Below are 22,407 nucleotides of genomic sequence, written 5' to 3'. Positions count from 1 at the left end.
AAATTCAGGAGTTTTCACATCAATATGGGTGTGAGAGTAGCACCATAACGAAAGCTGATGCGTTCAAACTGTGGTTTTGGAAAAGACTCTTGAGAGTCCCTTGGACAGGAAGGAGAGATCCAACCAATCAACCCCAAAAAATCAAATCAGTCCTGGACGTTCATTGAAGGACTGACCCTGAAGCTCCAATACGTTGGCCACCTGATATGAAGAACCGAGTTACTAGAAAATATTCTGATGCTAGATAAAATTGAGAGAAAAGAGCGTCAGAAAATGAGATAGTTGGGTGATATCGACCAACCCAACGAACACAAGGTTCAAATAAGTCTCGGAAGTAGGTGATGGTAAATCACAAAGCTAGCCACAAAAAGAATACAACAGTTTATAAATCTAGTAGAAGTTAAAAAAGGTTTAAGCTTTTTTTAATACAAGTAAGATTCAGTCTCCGTAGAGACTGTCAAAAATTGCCAATGCCGACTATATTTCAAGTCGTCATGGCGGGGTATTGGGAAAAGTTTTCAATTAGCAATAATCGCGCCTCGGATAAACCTCATTGGCTACGATACTGCCACTGCGCAAAGCTGGAGAACGTGAGCACGCACCCGCTTACCCCACGGCTGACAACGCCCTTTACCCTTAGGGTGAGCGACCACCAGCGAGTTCGTGGGATTGGGTGCGTTTCCCTGCAGGCAGTTACATTTAAGGGCCATCCGCGCGGGGGGCTTCTTGTAGTTGGACCGTCTCTTGTCGAACACTGTTATTTTAGAAATAAGAGCGCTTTCGCTGGGGATGCTGGGGAATGTTATGCAAATTAGCATGACGTCACAGAGACGAGTCGGGTTAAGACTTGTACTCTGACGAGAAAACGGCATCAGGAGAACCGGAAAAGCGAGGGCAAACCGAAAAGGAACCAGGAATTGGAGGAGAAAGTGCTGGGATCAGAAAAAAAAAAGCACTTTATAACCCACCTCAACTGTTTGTATAAAAATGAGACAACACAATAGAAAAACTGGGTTCAATTTACCTAATAGGTTTGATCAAGTAACCTTCACTAACCAACTACTATACTTAAAGTATATCCAAAACTTAACACGCAAAACACCGCATATAAAGGGTTACAACAGATGAAACCTCCACCTACTCTCTTCACAAACCCCCTTATTCCGCCGCTTAATCAGTACTTTCTTTTAAGACCGCTTTATTCAGTCTCCGTAGAGACTGTCAAAAATTGCCAATGCCGACTATATTTCAAGTCGTCACGGCGGGGTATTGGGAAAAGTTTTCAATTAGCAATAATCGCGCCTCGGATAAACCTCATTGGCTACGATACTGCCACTGCGCAAAGCTAACGAGTAACGCCCCTTCTCATCGTTCCCAATAAGCAACGTTCCTATTTCAGAAAGGTGAGTTTGTGTCTCATGGCAAAATCCTTAATTATTGAATGAATAAAAATTAGACAATCATATGAATAGCTCTCGGAAAGATATAAGCTGATTCAATTGCTTGATTTCGCTTAGTTTTTAGTGAAAAATGAAGCAAAGCATTGTGGGCGGGAACATGCTAATAACCTCAACTCAAGACTACGAATTGGGGAGGAAAAGAAATGTGCTCTGTGTTGAGAGCTGTTCACTTGGCTTCTAATCCACGGTTGACTATCCTCTGAAAAAGTGTTGGTTATCATTATTATTGTTGTTTTTAATTGTAGCAAAGTGTGCATAACATAAAATTTGCCATTTGGACCATTTTTTAAAGTACAGTTCGGTAGCAACCATCACCACTGCACACCTCCAGAATTTTTTCATCATCCCAAACTGTTCCCATTAAACACTAACTCCCCATTCCTCTCCCCACAACCCCTGGCAACCCCTATTTCACTTTCTATGAATTTAGTAGCTCTTAAGAATCTCATGGACAGAGGAGCCTAGCAGGCTACCGTTCATGGGGTCGCAAGAGTTGGACACAACTTATCGAGAAACCCACAAGTACTTCATATAAGGGAATCACACAATTATTTGACCTTTTGTATCTACCTTATCTCAGAGCATGTTTTTAAGGTTCATCCATGTTGTAGTATATTTCAGAATTTCATTCCTTTCTATGGCTAATCTACTGTATGGAATTTTGTTATCCATTTATTCTTTGACAGGAGGTTTCTTCCTTCCATTGTGAATAATGTCTCTTGGCATACAAATATCAGTTTAAGTTCTTATTTCAATTATTTTGTGTATATATCTAGAAGTGGAATTTCTGAATCATATGGTAATTTAATATTTAATCTGAAAAGATTTTCTCTGGACAGGACATCTTAATTCAGTGGAGAGAGGTTATTTCCACAGAAATGCCCACCTGTTCGTGAGTTTGAAGTAACTATCACTCTCATTGGCTTGGCAAGTGGAAGGCTACTAGAAACCTTTATCTGGACTTGTTTCAGCTCTGAACTATATTTTCCAAAAGAGTTTTGGTTTTTGCTACTCACTAAGATGAAAACCATAGTCTCTGAGAAGATTGTATTTCCCCCAACATTTCATTATGACAAACTTCAAACACAAAATGTTCAATGTATTGCTTACTGAATATTTATGTAGTCATCAACTAGATGTAAAAATGACATAAAAAGACCTGTTTGGGGATTTTCCTGGTGGTCCAGTGGTTAAGAATGTGCCTACCAATGCAGGGGACACATGTTCCATCCCTGGTTGGGGAAGATCCCACATGCTGCAGGGTAACTAAACTCATGCGACACTACTGAGCCCATGCTGTAGATCCCCGGCTCCTCAACAAGGGAAGCCACCGCAGCCAGAAGCCTGTGCACCTCAACTACAGAGTAGCTAGCCCCCAGTCTCTGCAACTAGAGAAAGCCAGCGCACAGCAACAAAGACCCACTGCAGCCAAAATTTTTTCTAAAAAAGGCCTGTTTGATGCTGATGTCTAGTTAACTGCCCCCCCACACACAGCCAGGGTAGGAAAAAACAGCAGAGAGAAAAAGAAAAGACTAACAGTGTGATTAACTTAGAGGACTTTGTCATTAATGCTTGGTGCAGTGGATTTGTGAGAAATGAAAAGACTAGCATCATCCAAGGAACTTCCCAGCCCTTGAGAATGTCTCGATTGGGTGGCTCATTACACCCTGTCAGTAGCTACCAAGGGAAATTGTATTTCACCAGCTGTCTTGGATGACTTCATCCTCCACAGATGACTTCCCGGCACTAAGAAAGCTGGAAAGCTCAACTAACTTCTCTCCAGAACATGAGATTCTTTGGGGTCTAAAGGCACAATAATCTTGTGTTACTGGCCAGTCTCTTAATGATGCTTATTCTCTTTGGAAAACTGGGGAAATAATGTGGTTGTAAAGTTTTCCATGATAATATTGGCCTGAGATGGGGGTAATGTCATGTTTTGACATTTCCATAGGTTTTGATCAAACACTCATTTGTGCAGAAAATATTCTGGAAATAATTTTTTGCCTTAGTTTCCAGTCTACATTTTGATCCTTTTTTTTGTTGTTCAGCCAGGGTTCCCTGTGGTTTCCGTGTGTCTCAGCTGGTAAAGAATCTACCTGCAGTGCGGGAGACCTGGGTTTGATCCCTGGATTGGGAAGATCCCTCGGAGAAGGGAACAGTTTCCCACTCCAGTATTCTGGCCTGAAGAATTTCATGGACTGGATATTCATGGGGTGGCAGAGTCGGACATGACTGAACGACTTTTACTCACTTTCAGTCAGGGTGGTCAGGTTAACTAAGGCACAAAATATTCACATCAGGTGATTCTTCCAGCCCAGGGACCTATTTGAGGTGTGACTGGAGGTACTGCTCTCAAAGTGATCTCTGGTAGCCTCTGCCTGCAGAGGCTTGAAGCAGGGCTTTGGTTCCCAGCCTGAGATTGAGGTTGGGTCTTGCAGAGAGATAGCTGAATCCTAACTACTAGACCAGTGATGAGTAACAAGGCCCTGGCTCTGCAAAAAAAGAATTCCCACAAAGACAAAAAGTAGTAAGACAAGTAAAATGTTTGTTAGGAGGAAAAAGAGTACAGTACATCTAGATAGACACACAGGGGGACTCAGAGTTGCAACCTCATGGTATTTTGAATCACTTATATGGGGCATTTCTTCTGGGTTTCCTTTGGCCAGTCATTTCAATTTGCCTGGTTCTGAGTCCCTATTCGGTGCCTCTGAATATCCTCCAATGTGTGCGCATGAATCTCTGTCAGGATGGATTTTACCAAAAAAGCTTATGGGTAAATTTAGCATAATTCCTCTTTTGACCTCCAAAGAGTTTTCTGATCTGGAAGTCAAGGTGTCCTTGACTTGAAGGATGAGAAATATGTGGTCTCTTGTTTTTATCTGGGCAGGGGCCAGCCTCCTCTCTTGGTTGTACTGCTATTGATATTTTGGAGTTTCTGTCTACAGGAAATAAACTCAAATTCCTTTCCTTGTGGGTGAGGGGGGGTGGGGCATCTACCTCCCGCTTCAAAACTACTGAACTTACTTTACCAATATTTACCTCTATGCATTCAATGAGAGTAAACTCTGACTCCAGCTTTCATACTACTTCTCCGGGCCTCAGGTTTTTTCTTGTTTTTATTTTCTTTCGTTTGGCGGTGTCCGGTGGCTTGAGGGATCTTAGTTCCCTGACCAGGGATTGAACATGCACCGTCAGCAGTGAAAACTCTGAGCCTTAACCACTGGACCATCAGAGAATTCCCCTCATTTCATTTTAAAATGGGGGAAGTGGCTCCTTAGAGTGGTCATCAAGGTCAGTGCTAGTTCTTTTGATGTGTTCTAAAGCACAAATTGATGTCTTATTCAGGCAATGCTACAGATCAGTGGTTCTCACTGGCTGCATATTAGAAACAACTGTGAAGTTTGTAAAACATCTTGGTGCCCAAGGGTCTCCCCAGACCAGTTAAATCAGAATTTTGGGAAATAAGACTCAGGCATTGTGTTGGTTAATTTAATACAAACACAAGATAAGAAATAAAATGGGAGAAGGCACATGTGTAATCATATTAGTCCCTGTATATTATATTTCACTTTAATTGTTCCTTTCAACTATAATCAGTTTTCCAGACATTTGTGAATGAATTTCTTCACAACTCACTGCATGGTGGGAACCTGATTCCGTTTTGATGCATGGGAAGGATCATAAACACTGAAGTTGAGGATGAGTCAAACCTAGATCCATCACTGAAGTTTCTAATGAGAGAGTGAATTCCCATTTGGATTGTCAACTAAAAAAGATGCACAACGTGAGAGTTGTGAGTTAAGTTTTGTTTGGGGTAAAATGAGGACTGCAGCCTGGGGGACAGCACCTCAGGGAGCTCTGAGAGACTGCTCCAAAGAGGTAGTGAGGGAAGGTCAATATATAAGGTTCTGGTGAAAGGGGAGCTTAATGCAATCACGTGCTTACTTTACAAAAGGTGTTCTGTCAGTGATGTCACCATGAAGGGATTTAGTGATTTTCTAGATAGGAAGAGATGGCAAAAACTGGGATCATGAAATCAGTTCCTGAAAATATCTAACTATCTAAAGACCTGTCCCACCAGACTCCCCGGAGCACAGAGGGCCTCACTCCACCCTGAACTCCCTTAGGGGGTGTTCAAGGCCAACAGCTGCAGCAGCACAGAATTCAATCACCTTGTTTTTGTTCAGTCACTGGCAAATGCTCTTTGCAGCTCTTTGCAATTACAAATTTGCAAGTACCAATTTATAGTTGACAGGATGCACTATTTTATTTATTTATTTTTACTATTTTAAAAAAATATTTATTTATCTGGCTGTGCAGGTTCTTCACTGTGGCACGAGAGAGGCATGTGTGATTTAGTTCCCTGACCATGGATCGACTGGGGCCCCCCGCTTTGGGAGCGCAGAGTCTCAGCCACTGGATCATCAGGGAAGTCCTTGGATGTACTATTTTGCACTCAGGACACTGGCATCTAAACTAACCGCTTCTCTCTCAAAAACGCAGTGGCTCAGGAGACAGCTGCACAACACATACGTGGGTTTGAAACCTCTGACCAGAGAAGGCCAGCAGGGGGCCTTACTGGACAACCTGGGTCCCACAACTGTGAAGCCCAGAGGACTGTGGGATTTGTAGTTCTTCTTGCATCATTTCAGCTTCATGAACTACATTTCCCAAAATGCAAATATAGCCGTTCTGTCCCTGTTGGGCGTAAAGTGTCCCTTAAGCTGTGGAAGGTAAGTGTGTTCTGTGCGGGCTGCAGGTTTCTAGAAATTGTGGATTCCATTTTTCTTCTTTGCCCCTTGGTGGGATCTGGGAGAGAGCAGTTGTTCCAGTAGAGCATGTTTCCAACGGGGTTTTCCGAGCCCTTTGGTCTCAGGAATCGGGATCCTGTATTTGTCTTAACTGTTCGCGTGTTGCTTTGGAAAGTCAGAGTCCTGATCCCAGATCTGGAAAGCCCAGTATAAAATAATGTTTACGTATGGGGTGAGTGTCACTGGAGTATGTCTACATTTTATCAAAATCTATGTCAAGGCCTTGTTTTTTTACAGCTAGAAAAGCTGAGGAAGACTGTCTTGTCATGTCTCATGACTCTTCACTGTGTCCAAGCATCTGTATTTGCAATTGAGGGTAAATTAATAGAATATGGGGGAAATAAAATAAAAGGTAGATGAGTGCTTAACTACATTAATAAAATCCTGAAAAGTCTGAACAACAGTTTCATCAACTAAACTGGAACTCAAATATGCCTCTTTAGTTTATGAAGAAATAAGATAATTTTAATTTATAAAGTGGGATGTAGGTTTTTGGGGCACACAGTCCCCCGAGGGATGGTTTAACTAAAAATATAAATGTGTTCCTCTGATAGAGACGTCTTTAGATGGAGTCATAGATAGCTTAACAATGAGCTATTAAAGGACTTAAATATTTTTTTATTTTGGTCTGTGTCAGGTCTTTGTTGTGGCACGTGGGATCTCAGTTCCCAGAAAGTGTTGAAAGTGTTAGTCAGTCATGTCCAGCTTTTTGTGACCCCATGCATTGTAGCCCACCGGGCTTCTCTCTCCAGGGGATTTCCAGGCAAGAATACTGGAGAGGGTTATCATTTCTTTCCCTAGGGGATCTTCCTGATCCAGGGATCAAACCCAGGGAATACTACTTTAGTTCCCAGACCAGGGATCAAACCCACATCATCTGCATTGGAAGGCAGATTTTTAACCACTAGACTGTCAGGCAAGTCCCAACCACTCACTTTTTGAAATTTATAAAAAATTCAGTTCTGACCAGCCAGGAGTGACTGGGAGAGACAGAATAGTTCTTATATTATGTTAGAATTCTGCTTTATCATTTTACTTCCCTCCTTTTTAAAATAGATTTTATTTTTCAGAGGCCCCCTCCTCTTTTTTTTCTTTTTCTTTTTTTTTTTTTTTAGGAAACCAAAATATACAGTTTCCCTTGGATGCAGAAAGCCTTGGCAGATTTGCCAGTCATAATTAATTCCCATCTGATGGTCAGAGCATAGGCGAGCTATGGCTCTTAGGAGACCAGGAAGACAAGATAGGCTTGGGCTATCATGAAATAAAACTATACATTTTATTTTGTGTACAAAGTTGTTGTTGTTTAGTCGCTTAGTCATGTCCGACTCTTTGTGACCCCCTGGACTGTAGCCCTCTGGCCTCTTCTGACAATGGATTTCCCAGTCAAGAATACTGGAGTGGGTTGCCATTTCCTTTTCCAGGACAGCTTCCCGACCCAGAGATCGAACCTGCTTCTCTTGGGTCTCCTGCATTGGCAGGCGGGTTCTTTTTTTTTCAGGCGGGTTCTTTACCACTAACGCCACCTGGGTTTGGGCTTCCCTGGATCAGGAAGAACCCCTGGGGAAGGGCACTAAATAAGGACGTTACCCAAGCTTTGCTTTTAGTTTCTTGCCTAGAGTTAAGGTTTGTCTATGTAAGTTTAGGCTAAGCTTAACCCTTGTTTACCACTGTACTGTTGATAATCATATGCTCTTGCTGTCATTTTTGTCTAGGTCAAGGACAACATGAGGGAGGTATATGTTTTAAGTTACCTGCCCTTGTTCACTATGTCTATTTATTTCAAATATGTTTTCTCCAAATACTATATGATTGCTAATATCGTCTAGATATTGGAATTTTGTCTACCGTTAAGGCAAAATATTCCATATTTTAGCTTCTTTTCAAACTTCTTCATTCTTCTTTCTTCTCATTAAAGAAAATTATTTATTTGGCTGTGTTGGGTCTTAGTTGTGTCACGTGGGATCTTCCTTGAGCTCCAGAGCATGTGGGCTCAGAATGTTGCTGTTTAATGGGGAGTAGTTGTTGCAGTTTCCTTGTGTTAAAAATGGGGAGTCTTTACCACTGGACCACCAAGGAAGTCCTTTATGATTTTTCTGATCATATCCCTTGAGTTTATAAAATATGGATATAAACATTTTACATGGCTTTTGGCATGGGTTTTGGCATTTCTGTACTTGCACTGTCAAGGGCACACAAGGGCATCTGCAATCCAAACATTCTTCTAAGAAATTACTGTTAAAAAATTTATTTCTTATTGTGGAGATAGGTAATGTAATGAATCCCCATCCGTGGATCTATCACAAATCTTCAACAATGAACAACTCTTGGTTAATCTTGTGCTATTTATATACTCTACCTATTGATTATTTGCTCATCTGTTTTGTGTGTTTTTTAATTAAATTAAAAATTTTAGGGACTTCCCTGGTGGTCTAGTGGCTAAAACTTTGTGTTCCCAATGCAGGGGACCCAGGTTCGATTCCTAGTCAGGGAATTAGATCCCACATGCCACAACTGAATGACCCCATGTGCTACAACTAAGACCTGGTGCTGCCAAATAAATATTTAGAAAAACCTTTTTTTTTTCCTACATTTAGTTGAAAGTTTCATGTGTACAACATAGTGATTCATAATGTTTATAAAGGTTATATTCCATTTGTAGTTATTATAAAATATTGGCTATATTCGTGTTGTATTATATATCCTTGTAGCTTATTTATTTTATAGATAATAGTTTATACCTCTTGATCCTCTCTCCCATCTCGCCCCACCCCCCTTCTCTTGGTTATCTTGATTTTTAAAACCCAGTTTCTGAACTTCCCTGGTGGTCTAGTGGTTAAGACCCTGAGCTTCCAGGGATCCAGTTGGATCCCTGGTCTCAGGGAAGTTCCCTGCATCCTATGGGATGCACCGTGTGGCAAAAAAAAACAACAATAGATAAAAAACAAGTAATTTAAAAAAAAACAAACCATTTTCTCCTGTGATGTTTTTTTTCTCTCTAGCATGAGGATGAGCTTTGGGTTAACTTTCAAAAGGACAACAAAAGTTCGCTGGAGGGCAGACTTCAGCCAGCAGTGCTCACTCGGATCCACTGGGTTATTTGTGCCACCAAGTCCTCCTCTGGACCCTGGGAAGGTCAAAGAGTTACAACGCTTCATCACCCTTTCCAAGAGACTCCTAGTAATGACCGGGGCAGGAATCTCCACCGAGTCAGGGATCCCAGACTACAGGTCAGAAAAGGTGGGACTTTATGCCCGCACAGACCGGAGGCCTATCCAGCATGGGGATTTTGTACGGAGCGCTCCCGTCCGCCAGCGGTACTGGGCTAGAAACTTTGTGGGCTGGCCTCGGTTCTCCTCCCACCAGCCTAACCCTGCACACTGGGCTCTGAGCAACTGGGAGAGACTCGGAAAGCTGCACTGGTTGGTGACCCAAAATGTGGATGCCTTGCATACCAAGGCGGGGAGTCAGCGCCTAACAGAACTGCACGGATGCATGCACAGGTACGGGAAGACCCAAAACAGTGAATGCAGAAACGTGTGCTCCATCACAGCAGGGACCCTGGCCATCCTGATCACTGCTGTCTTCCCTAGACCATGAGGAAATGATTTGGGAGGAAGTTGTTTACTCTGGAGTTGATCCTAGCAAATTCAGTGAGGGAATGGGACATGAAACAGGGAAGATAGGAGAGCTCGGGAAAGTTTATACTAATGAATGGGTTACTGCTTGGGGCAGCCGGGGCTCAAGCCTGTCAGGGGCCCTCTGACTGTACAGCAGTTTCAGAATCATCTCACTGAAAATCAAGGGACCTGGGGCATTTATCCATCATCTTCAGTCCTTCATTGGTGGAGGGGGACTCCGGGAGAATTAACTCCTTAACACTGACTTGGCTCCTGCAAGAAAGCTTCTATGGCCAGAGAATTAGGAAGCCACTTATAAGAGATCTGTATGCAGGTGGCCTCTGAGTGTTCCCAGGGAACTGTGAGCAGACCACCAACAGCATGTGCTACAAACGGCTGGGTCTCCAGTGCCTAGATACATAGATCACAGGATAGCCAGGACCCAATAAAGACTGATGAAATGAACATATGTAGCCCTGGTCGTAACTTGTAGCTAATTGGAGCTCATTTCCTTATCTTTAAGCCTGGGACACAGTTCTCTGCAAACTGAAATCAGTGCACCATTTGTAAACTCTTTATTGGGTGCCTGCAACATGTGGTGTGTACCGGTGTGCTACTTGCTGGTGTGGAGGGGTTAAAACCAAAATATATAAAATGTGGTCTGCATTATATATATATATATATATAATGTATTATATATATAATGTATTTTACATATATATATAATAATACCAAAATATAATATGTGAGAATTTGGTAATCTGTTTGTTGGGGAGACCCGAAAATACCAGGTTTAATGACAAACAACTCCACACATGACTGTTATTTTATGTGGTCCTTGATAGACATGTTTTACAGGTTCAGAGAAACAGTGAAGACTGGAATAATCAAGAAAGCTTTTATAGGTGAGGTGGGGCTGGAGAATAGCTCAGGTTTGACTTGACAAAGGAGGAGAAAGAGGGCTTTCCATATGAAGGGAACTTTTGTAGAGTGTGGAGTGGTCTCCTTGGAGACTAGTATGAAATCAGCTTGTCTGGGAAGGCTAAACCCAAATCCTGGATGCATTTGATAATCACACAGTGCTGATTTGGGTCTGTTGTGAGACACCAAAGGGGGCTGTTGGTGGTTTCTGAGCAAGAAAGCAATATGATAAAAATAGCATTTGCGGAAGGCTGGACAGGATTAGGAAGAGTGGCTCAGGAAGGTCAGCCAGGACTCAGACTAAGGTGGTGTCAGGGAATGAGCTGGGGATGGCTATGGGTTCATTAAGTTTTTTCTGTGATGAAAATTTCAAAAATCCACAGAAGTAGAGTCGTATAGTGGACTCCCACATACTATCACCCAGGTTCAAAGAGTTTTATCAAGTCTACTTTATCCTTTCTCTCCATCTCTTCTTAATTTTTTTTTTTTTTTGGCCTCACTGTGTGGCATGCAGATCTTAACTCCCCAACCAGGGATCAAACCTGTGACCCTTACATTGGGAGTGGGTGGTCTTAACCATTGGATCGCCAGGGAAGTCCCTTCTTCTTAAATATTTTAAAACAAATCTGGGACCTGGCAGTGAAAGCCTGGAATCCTAACCACTAGGCCACCAGGGAACTCCTGGGAAAGTGTTTTTGTGGGCAGCGATAATTACAGCAAATGATTAGAGCAGAAGATGGAGCGGGGTGGAAAACCCTGGTTTCGGGACTAACGAAATTATCTGGTAAAGTCTTTGCAGTCGTGTTAAGGATAAAAGTGAGCTGCAGCAGATTTAAGCAGGGAGTGGGTGGTGAGGGAACAAATGCATGTTGTTCTAGAAGGCTGGCAGGCCCTGGAAGGAAGGTGGTAGCTAAAGAGGTCATGACAAGGTATGAATAAAATGGGGGGAAACGGTGGGTGTCAGGGAGAGAAAGCCATTGTGATGGAGGAGCTGGAGATGGCTGGGATGAAAGGTCTCTGGCAGCTTTGTGCCTCTCCCAGGACAGTCGGCCTCCTCTGTGGTTTCAGGGTCCTCTGCTTGGACTGTGGGGAGCAGACTCCCCGAGGGGCGCTGCAGGAGCGGTTCCAAGTCCTGAACCCCACCTGGAGTGCCGAGGCCCACGGCCTGGCTCCCGACGGCGATGTCTTTCTCACCGAGGAGGAGGTACAGAGCTTCCGGGTCCCGTCCTGCTCTCGATGTGGGGGCCCCCTGAAACCAGATGTTGTCTTCTTCGGAGACACAGTGAAGCTTGACACGGTTGATTTTGTACACAAGAGGGTGAAAGAAGCCGACTCCCTCCTGGTGGTGGGATCTTCCTTGCAGGTAACTGGCTTGTTGTTACAAGGAACTGCAGGCTGGGGGGCCCTGGCGGTGGTGGTACTGGTTGTGGTTTAGTCACTAAGTTGTGTCTGATTCCTTCTGACCCCATGGACTGTAGCCCACCAGGCTCCTCTCTGCCTGGCATTTCCCAGACAAGTATATTGGAATTGGTTGCCATTCCCTTCTCCTGGGGATCAAGCCCGTGTCTCCTGAATTGGCAGGCAGATTCTTTACTACTGAGCCACCTGGGGAGCCCTGCAGGGGCTCTCTATTGGGTCTAGCTCTTTCTGCACCTAGAGAGCTCTTACCTGCCTCTTCTGCCCCGACAGGTGTACTCGGGTTACAGGTTCATCCTCACTGCCCGGGAGAAGAAGCTGCCCATCGCGATACTGAATATTGGGCCCACGCGGTCCGATGACTTGGCATCTCTGAAACTGGATTCTCGTTGTGGAGAGTTGCTGCCTTTAATAGACCCACGCTGACCACAGCCTGATGTTCTGGAGCTGGAAACTGGGGCTTTCACATGAATTCTGCTGCTAAGGGTAAAAAACCTTAGATACTAGATTCCAGTTCCCACTCAAGTCCAATACCACACTTCCACTGCAGGGGGCATGGTTCCATACCTGGTCAGGGAACTAAGATCCCACATGCTGAGGGAGGTGGTCAAAAAAAAAAAACGATGGCCATTTTTAATTATTATTTATTTTTAGCTGTGCTGCAGGGGCTTTCTCTGGTTGTGGCCAGTGGGGGCTACTCTTCATTGGGGTGCAAGGGCATCTCATTGTGTTGTGTTCTCTTGTTACCTCTAGGCAGGAGGGGTTCACTAGTTGTGGCACGGGCTTAGATGCCCTTCACCACGTGGAATCTTCCAGAACCAGGGACTGAACCCCTGTTCCCTCCATTGGTAGACAGATTCTTAACCACTGAACCAAGAAGGAAGTCTTGGTATGGCCATTCTTAACTGAAACTTAAGTGAAATGGTTTCTTAATGGTTAAGTGAAATGGTTTAAACTTAAGTGAACAACAACAACAAAAAAACTTAAGTGAAATGGTTTCTTAAATGAAACCATTCTTAATTTTTTGATGTACATTAAGCAATATTGTTGGAAAGACTATGATTTTTGAATGCTAGGCACATAGCTATTTAAGACAATGTTCCAAAATCTGCCATTGCCTTTTCCCCCCATTACCAAAAATAACAGCTTTATTGAGATATGATTCCCACACCATAAAGTTCATCCTTTAAAAGTATACTTTAAAAGTATATAATTAATGTGTTCTTAGTATACTCACAAAGTTTACACATGAATCACCACTACTTCTAGAACATTCTCACCATCCCAGGAAGAAAACTTGTACCCATTAGCAATGATTCCCCATTTCCCACCCCCCAGTCCTGACAACAACTAATCTTCTGTTTTTGCCTGTCCTGGACATTTCATACAGTAGACACTTTTGTGTCTGTCGTCTCCTCTTACTATAATGTTTTCAAGATTCACCCATATTGTAGCAGGTGTCAGTACTTTATGCCTATATTCACCTATGAGTACAACCACTTAAAAAAAGTTTTTTTCCAGCTTTGAGATATAATTCATATATCATACAGTTCACTCATTTACTGCATACAATTCAACAGTTTTTAATATATTCCCAGAGGAGTACAGCCACTTTTTTAAAAAACAGATTTTCTTTTTTGAGGTTCATGGCAGAATTGAGCAGAAAGTACAGGAGGTTCCCATACATTCCTTCCCCCCTGTTTACACGGTATTTGTTGTTTATTTACTGAAGGAAACTTGGTTGCTTCCAACTTTTTGGCAATTATGAATAAAGTGGAGGTTTTCTGTGGACATAAGTTTTCATCTCATTTGGGCAAATACCAAGGAGTGAGATTGCTGGATCAGATGATAAGAGTATCTTTAGTTTTTAGTTCTTTGATAGTAAGAAACTACCAAAGTGTTTTCTCAAGTGGCTGCTTCCTCACCAGCAATGTGTGAAGAGTTTCTGTACAACTACTTTTTAAAAACTATTTTAATGAAGATGTAGAGCATCAGGATCAAGGAACAGAACAGTGCTAACCCCCGGGAAGTCCCCTTGGCACAATCACTGTTGAAAGTGTTAGTCATTCAGTTGTGTCCAACTCTTTGTGATCCCATGGACTGTAGCCCATCAGGCTCCTCTGTCTACGGGATTCTCCAGGCAAGAATACTAGAGTGGGCAGCCATTCCTTTCTCCAAGGGATCTTCCCGACCCAGAGATCGAGCCCAGGCATCTCACATTACAGGTAGATTCTTTACCATCTGACCCACCAGGGAAGCCCACAATCACTTTTTTTTTTTTTTTTTAGTTCTACCACTTTATTGCTACCAACCCATCTCCCTCCACCCTCGTGCACACATGCTCAGTCATGTAATCCCATGGACTTCAGCCCTCCAGACTCCTCTGTCCATGGACTTTTCCAGGCAAGAATACTGGAGTGGGTTGCCACAATCACTTTTAACTAGTGTCTTATGACTAGAATAAAACATACTTATTATGGAAAGTGCAGGTGATACAGATAAGTAAAAAGGATTTTCATACAAATTACCCATAATCTCACCACCAAGATAACCAAAAGTTAACATTCTGGTGTAACTGAATCTAGATCTTTTCTTACAAAAGTTGAATCAAGCAGTACAGTGTTTTTTCTACATCCTGTTTTCACCTTACAGAGGTGACATGCCCTAAATTCTATGGTTTTTTGAATGGGGGACTGATGTACACAGCCATTTCCTCCTCCCCACTGTCGGCTTATTTTGGCATTAACTTGTTTAATTTCTTTTCAGATCCCTAAGGATTCATCCCGACTTCCTCTATCTGATTGAGGTTTACCAACTGTAGTCTGCAGAGGGCGGCAAAGCAACATCTCTCTGCAGGACCATCTCTGAACCCAGCTGGTTTCAGAGCTCAGGAGTTAAAATCTTCAGGTTGATGAGATTTGCCCCATAAGATGGACTTGCAGCTTCTTTTGATAGGAAAACTGCTTTTTAAAAATCTCATTAGGCAGAAGAAAGAGCCCAGGAAATATGTAAACCAGAATGACCTCCAGAGTGCTAACCTAGGGATCTCACTAATATCCTGAGTAAGGGGGGGAAGGAAATGACTTAATTTATAATTCTAAATGGTTAAATATATTTAACTGAATCATCTTAATATACTTTTTTTTTTTCAAAAAAATGATGAGCAATAATATGAATTAATTTTTTTACTAACCAAGGAATAAAGGAAACATTTTTTAAATAGCACATTAGGTATGTGGGTTGTACTTTTGTATTTTTTTAATCAGCTGAAAATGAATGTAGCTTTATGACCCAGTTCTCTAAGGATTTCTGCTTGATTTCAGCTGCTGGAATGAGACCGGCCTTGAACCTGGTCTGCAGAGAGGAAACAGTGAATTCCCAAGTGGGTTCTTAAATTGATTTGTTTCTGCTGAGGGAAGCAGCAAGCCTTGTTTGATTACTGTGTTAGCCAGAGAGAATCACTGTCCTACGCTAAAGCTTTCTGCACAATCTCATCAAAAAGTGAAGCGGGTGAAAGATTCACAGCCTATTCTGAGTAGTCTTTTGTCTGAAATTGGGGCAAGCAATATACATTTATCCTGCATCTGCCTAGGAAGCAAATTTCAGTTAACTGGGATAACCCAAGATATTGAAAACACATAGCTTTCTTTTCACCTGCACAATATAGGTTTGCTCATAACCATTAATTCTGGAGGGGCGTAAGGTTGTTGTAAATCTCATTCCAGCTTTTTTGCATCTAGAGATACTAAGATGTTCTGAACCAGATTTGCTCAGTTACTGAAAGTTGGTACCACCAATAATTGCATTCAAATCTGGGTGTTTTGAATTCCAAGCCATTCCCCTCCATGAATCTCATAAATGGTTACTGACCAACAGTGTATTTACCTACTAAGGCTACAAAGATACAGCCCCTTGTTCTCAAGTGGCTCACAAAAGATGTGTTATCTCTCCCACCCTCATTCCTTACCAAAAGATGTCACAGAGTCAGGCATGAAATGACAGGAGAGAAAATTTAGTCCATCCCTGATTCACTTTGTCTAAGATCCAGACTAAGGCCACAGATTTTAAAGAGCCAGGACTAGAATCCAGGTAGATCTTCCTCCCAGTTCTTTTAGACAGCGGTGATTCCTACTTCTCTGAAGATTCCAGTTAGAAGGAAGTTAGGCTGAAGTGGAAGTCAGCAGCACCCCTGGCCAAGAATGGTTACACTGTGGGTAGTGGAGACCAGGTTAGGCTGCCAGGGAGAGAGGTCAGGCTCTTTTATCACCTAACGCTGGCACGATTCATGAAACTGAGTCTTGAGGGCCTTAGGAATGTTTGTTTTGGTCGTATTTCGTCTGGAGATGGAATTCTTTGCAAAAAAAATGTGTCTCAAGAGGAACCTGGCATTTCCTGAAGCTGATGCTTCTCATGTCTCTTACTTTACATCTTTTGCTTTCTTCTAGCTTGGCAGTTCCCAACCCGCTGTAAGTGCCCTGAGTTGGACCAACAGACTTCTACTAGCGGGTGCTACCAGCTTGTCGCTGGCCTGGTTACATGGTTCTAACTGCATCCGTCCAGCTTTGGCTGTGACTTTCACTCACATCCTTCCTAGTTGCTTCCACAGCTGCTCTGCTATCACAGTTTTATTATATTGTTTTTTAATTAATTTATTTATTGTGGTTGTGCTGGGTCTTCATCGCTGCACACAGGCATTCTCTAGTTGCAGTGAGTGGAGGCTGCTCTTCTCTGTGCTGTTTGAGTTTCTCATTGCTGTGGCTTCTCTCGCTGCAGAGACCAGGCTTTTCAGCACAGACTCAGCAGTTGGGCCCCATGGGCTTTAGTTGCCCCAAGGCATGTGGGATCATTCCCAGACTATGGATTGGACTCATGTCCCCGGCACTGCAAGGCAGATTCTTATCCACTGTACCATCAGGGAACTCCTCACAGTTCTCATAAGTAGACGTCACGAAGGCAAACAAGTACAGAATACTCAACATTTCCTTCCCACTAACACATATTCCTTCTTTCATGATGTCAAAACTGAATATCCTCTCGGCTCTCCCTTAAATAATAGCATTTGTTGAACATGCTATATCCCAAGCATTGTGCAAAGCATTTTACAACATATCAGCTCAGTTGACCCCATCAGAGATGCTTGTGCATGCATCAAGGTCAGTCCTCATTGGATTCCAAATGTTTCCTGAGAGGATCAAAGGCAGGATGGATAGAAAATGCAACACTTCTAGGTAGGGTGACCAGCCATCCCACATTTACCAGTACTGAAGGAGTTTCCTGATGCAGGACTTGTAGTGCTAAAACCAAGATGACCTGTTCACCCTGCTCTGAGGAAGAGCAAAGGTTGCTGCCAGCTATAATAGTTAATTCCAGATATATTATTCTTGTTGAGATTCAAGAAGGTCCTCTGACATCCAGAGTGTATCCTTAATTTTTTAAAAAAATATTTGTCTGTGCCAGGTCTTAGTTGTGGTATGTAGCATCTTTAGTTGCAGCATGTGGGTTCTAGTTCCCTGACCAGGGATTGTACCCAGGCCTCCTGCATTGGGAGCACAGAGTTTTAGCCACGGGGCAACCAGGGATGGCCCTGAGTCCTTAATTTTTATGTCACATGAACAAAAAGAAACTTAATCTCACTGAAGAAAGCAGAGCCTTTCTTCTCAATTTATTAGAGGAGGAATATAGCAATGCACTGAAACTCTTAGGATATAGGCAGACTTGGATTTCCAAAACCCTGTCTTGCTAATTAGCAGTTAAGTGAACTTGGGCAAGTTGTTTTATCTAATTTTCGGTTTCTATAAACGAGGATAATAGGAGCTACCTCACTGGGTGACTATGAAGATTAAACAAGCTAATGAAACATATATAGCTCACAGCACAGTGGCTGGCAAAGTGAGCAAATGTTAGCCATTGTCACTAGGATATGGGAGGCAGGTGGGATGGCGAGATGAGAAGCCATCCCATCTGCCAAAACCTTTGTCTTCTATTGAGTGCTCCTTTGAGTAGACTCACTCGGATCTTCCCCAGAGCCACTTTTCCTTATTCTGTACCTGTTTGTCTTAAGAGGGGCTCCCCTGGTGGTCCAGTGGCTACTTCTGCTTTATTGACTACACCAAAGCCTTTGACTGTGTGGATCACAACCGACTGTGGAAAATTCTTAGAGATGGGAATACCAAACCACCTTACCTGCCTCCTGAGAAATCTGTATGCAGGTCAAGAAGCAATAGTTAGAACTGGACATGGAACAACGGACTGGTTCCAAATCAGGAAAGGAGTACGTCAAAGCTGTATATTGTCACCCTGCATATTTAACTTAAATGCAGAGTACATTATGCAAAGTGCTGGGCTGGATGAAGCACAAGCTGGAATCAAGATTGCTGGGAGAAACATCATTAACCTCAAATATGCAGATGATACCACCCTTATGGCAGAAAGCAAAGAAGAACTAAAGAGCCTCTTGAAAGTGGAAGAGGAGAGTGAAAAAGTAGGCTTAAAGCTCAACATTCAGAAAACTTAGATCATGGCATCCGGTCCCATCACTTCATGGCAAATAGATGGGGAAACAATGGAAACAGAAAATTTATTTTAGGGGGCTCCAAAATCACAGCAGATGGTGACTGCAGCCACGAAATTAAAAGACGCTTGCTCCTTGGAAGAAAAGCAATGACGAATATAGACAGCATATTAAAAAGCAGAGACATTGCTCTGCCAACAAAGGTCCGTCTGGTCAAGGCAATGGTTTTTCCAGTGGTCATGTATGGATGTGAGAGCTGGACTATAAAGAAAGCTGAGCGCCAAAGAATTGATGCTTTTGAACTGTGGTGTGGGAGAAGACTCTTGAGAGCCCCTTGGACTGCAAGGACATCAAACCAGTCAATCCTAAAGGAAATCAGTCCTGAATATTCACTGGAAGAACTGATGCTGAAGCTGAAACTCCAATACTCTGGCCACCTGATGTGAAGAACTGACTCATTGGAAAAGACCCTGATGCTGGGAAAGATTGAAAGCAGGGGGAGAAGAGGATGAGATGGTTGGATGACATCACCAACCTGATGGACATGCGTTTGAGCACACTCCGGGAGCTGGTGATGGACAGGGAAGCCTGGCGTGCTGCATTCCATGGGGTCGCAAAGAGTCGAACGCAACTGAGCGACTGAACTGAACTTGTCTTAAGAAAAAAAAAATCACAAAAGTCAAGCTTTGCTTGATGTAATAAAGCCTTTCTAAAGAAAATAAAGTATATTCTTCCAGAAAAGAAAACCCTCTTATGCTGTTGGTGGGACTGTAAATTGGTGCAGCCACTATGGAAAACAATAGGGAGATTTCTCAAAAACCTAGAACTAGGGCTAAGTAGTTTCTTATCTTGAGGATAAGTAAAAAAAAAAAAAGAAAAAAGCACTAATTAAAAAAGACATGCACCTTAATGAACACAGTAGCATTTTTTACAATTGTCAAGGTACAGAAGCAACCTAAGTGTCCATCAACAGACGAATGGATGAAGATATGGTATATATACCCAGTGGCCTACTCAGCCATTAAAAGAACAAAGTCTTGCCATGTGCAGCAACACGGATGAACTTGGAGGGCATTATGCTAAGTGAAATAAGTCAGAGAAAGACAAAACACTGTATATCACTTACCTGTGGAATCTTAAAAAATACAACAAACTAGTGAATAAAGAAGAGGCAAAATCACAGATCTAGAGAACATATCTGTGGTTATCAGGGGTGAGACACAAGTGGGGAAGTGCAAAATAGCAGGTAGGGGATAAAAAAAAGTTTAGGTCTTCCCACAGGGCACAGTGGCAAAGGGTCCACCAGCCAATGCAGGAGACCCCAGAGACTGGGGTTCAATCCCTGGGTCAGGAAGATCCCTTGGAGTAGGAAATGGCAACTTATTTGCTTATTTTTACCTGTAAAATTCCATGGACAGAGAACCCTAGTGGGCTGCAGTCCATGGGGCCACAAAGAGTTGGACACCACTGCATGCATTAAAAAAAGGTTATTATGGGGTTATATGAAATCACCTGTTGCAAAACTTTTGTAAAGTATACAGCACTATAGAATTTAAAGAATCTTTTGTTTAAAAAGTGAAAAAAATCCTTTTTCCTTTGGAAAATAGTATTTATGAAACATTTACAACAAGCACTCTAGGAATCACTTTACAACCCATTGACTCACCTAATTCCCACAACCATATGATCCGCACTCTGTTACTTCTGTTACTTCTTTTTAAAGATGAGGCTCATGAAGCTCAGAGACCTTAACTTGCCCAAGGTCACCTAAAAACACCAGGCCAGTAATCAAAGCCAGTCTGTCCAGTTCTGAGCTTGCTTGTGTACCTAAGCAACTGTACTTTGAGGAGGAGGAAGAGCAAGGCTCAAGAAGATTTCAGAAGTGACCCCAGTTAGGTCCTAAAATATGAACAGTCAATCACCAAGTGGGGCCATTCCAGATGGAGGGAACAAATGTAAACACATGGTCAGAAGTGCAAATCCCTTCACCTTTTCTTCTCTAGAGGTAGGAATGAGGATTCAAGTGAGAACTTGGAATGCCCCAGAGGCCATTAGTTCATCCAAAATTCACTTGCCACTCTCCTTCGCCCTTTTCTCTTTTCTGCCCGTTTTGATTCCGTCTAGCCAAAGCTATGGTTTTTCCAGTAGTCATGTATGGATGTGAGGGTTGGACTATAAAGAAAGCTGAGCGCCAAAGAATTGATGCTTTTGAACTGTGGTGTTGGAGAAGACTCTTGAGAGTCCCTTGGACTGCAAGGTCAAATCAGTCAACCCTAAAGGAAATTATTCCTGAATATTCATTGGAAGGACTGATGCTGAAGCTGAAATTCCAATACTTTGGCCACCTGATGTGAAGAACTGACTCATTGGAAAAGACCCTGATTCTCGGAAAGATTGAAGGCAGGGGGAGAAGGCGACGGCAGAGGATGAGATGATTGGATGGTATCATCGACCCAATGGACATCAGTTTGAGTAAACTACGGGAGTTGGTGTTGTAAGGGAAGTCTGGCGTGCTGCAGTCCATGGGGTCGCAAAGAGTCGGACACGACGGAGCGACTGAACCGAACTGAACTGACTGACTTTCCTGGTCCCCTCGGTGCCTACCCAGGATAAACGTAATGGAGGTGTTCCTAGCAGAGGGAGCTGGAGAAGGAGGCGCATGTATGTAGAGAATGAGAGACCTAGAGTATAGTTCGCCCTCTTCTCACACTTGACTCGCCTACTCTGTCCTTCCTGCGGGATTCCGTGGAACTCTGAGGCCCACCATCCGCGGACACCGACCACTGCGCCTGCGCTGGTTCTCCCTCACGCTCTATCCCTACGCGAGAGGGGCGGGGCCGGAGCCCGGGAAGCGGCGATAGGCTGGGGCTGGGCTACTGTTCACCAATAGAAAAGAGGAACCGAGAGCCACGTGGCCATAAGAAAGCCAATCACATTTGCTACTGAAATTCTCCATCCTGGAGTGTGGCCTGCGAATCGGCAAGCCTGGGAGCACATGATCACGTGATCAGAAAAGGTAAATATGGCCACGTGGTTTTTCTTCGATTGCGGCAAACGGTTGTGTCTTGTTGTACCTTAATTGAAAGACTTTAATGAACGTGTGTGATGTGCCAAGCTCTGCGAAGATACTGTAGCTTCTGAGATATACCTAATCCTGACATGGCGTTACTCTCGGTCCAGTTTATGTATTTATTCATTTAAATCATCCCAGCCGTTGTAACAGTGCTTCCGGTATTTCGTTTGCTGTAATGAGCACCCCGCAGATGCTCATTAAGATAGTTACAGGAATATGTTACAGGAGTTCCCAACCCTTGGGATAATAAAAAGAGGTAGGCTTTTACGTAAGAGGGTATTTTTAGAGCCCACCTTGAGTACTCAGGGGACTCTGTTGTTTATCAACTGAAAAAATTAGGAATCAGAAACAGTCCTCTAAAGTCTTATTTTTCTTTCATCCAAACAGGGACTTGCAGTTTCCTTCCATTGAAAGAGGATATTTATAGGGACTTCCGGAGCGGTCCAGTGGTTAAGACTCCTCCTTGCCAATGCAGGGGGCACTTGGTTGAGTCTCTAATTGGGTAACTAAGATCCCTCAAGACAGGCAGTTAAAGAGTAAAAAAAAAAAAAAACCAAAAAAAAAAAAATGACTTACAGTTCTTTAAAGGCCGAGGTCA

At 43.0% G+C, this 22,407-nt stretch overlaps 1 protein-coding gene and 2 non-coding genes across 3 annotated transcripts; 1 reads left to right on the top strand and 2 right to left on the bottom strand.

Annotated features, from left to right (window-relative positions):
* Positions 1-442: 442 nt before the first annotated feature.
* LOC136146219 (U4 spliceosomal RNA) lies at positions 443-583 on the bottom strand. The gene has a single exon (XR_010658942.1). It is a non-coding gene; the product is annotated as a U4 spliceosomal RNA (small nuclear RNA).
* A 623-nt stretch (positions 584-1,206) lies between these two features.
* On the bottom strand, positions 1,207-1,347 carry LOC136146220 (U4 spliceosomal RNA). Its single transcript, XR_010658943.1, has one exon. It is a non-coding gene; the product is annotated as a U4 spliceosomal RNA (small nuclear RNA).
* Positions 1,348-6,149: 4,802 nt separating this feature from the next.
* On the top strand, positions 6,150-15,439 carry SIRT4 (sirtuin 4). Its single transcript, XM_065904222.1, has 5 exons — positions 6,150-6,193; positions 9,271-9,771; positions 11,878-12,172; positions 12,499-12,711; positions 14,992-15,439. Exons 2-4 carry the CDS (start codon positions 9,272-9,274, stop codon positions 12,649-12,651), a joined length of 948 nt encoding a protein of 315 aa, XP_065760294.1. The 5' UTR covers positions 6,150-6,193; position 9,271; the 3' UTR covers positions 12,652-12,711; positions 14,992-15,439.
* The last annotated feature ends 6,968 nt before the right edge of the window (positions 15,440-22,407 follow it).

Source organism: Muntiacus reevesi, chromosome 13 (assembly GCF_963930625.1).
Source record: "Muntiacus reevesi chromosome 13, mMunRee1.1, whole genome shotgun sequence".
Taxonomy (NCBI): domain Eukaryota; kingdom Metazoa; phylum Chordata; class Mammalia; order Artiodactyla; family Cervidae; genus Muntiacus; species Muntiacus reevesi.
Note: the sequence above shows the minus strand (reverse complement) of the source record. Positions and strands in the feature narration are given on the sequence as shown.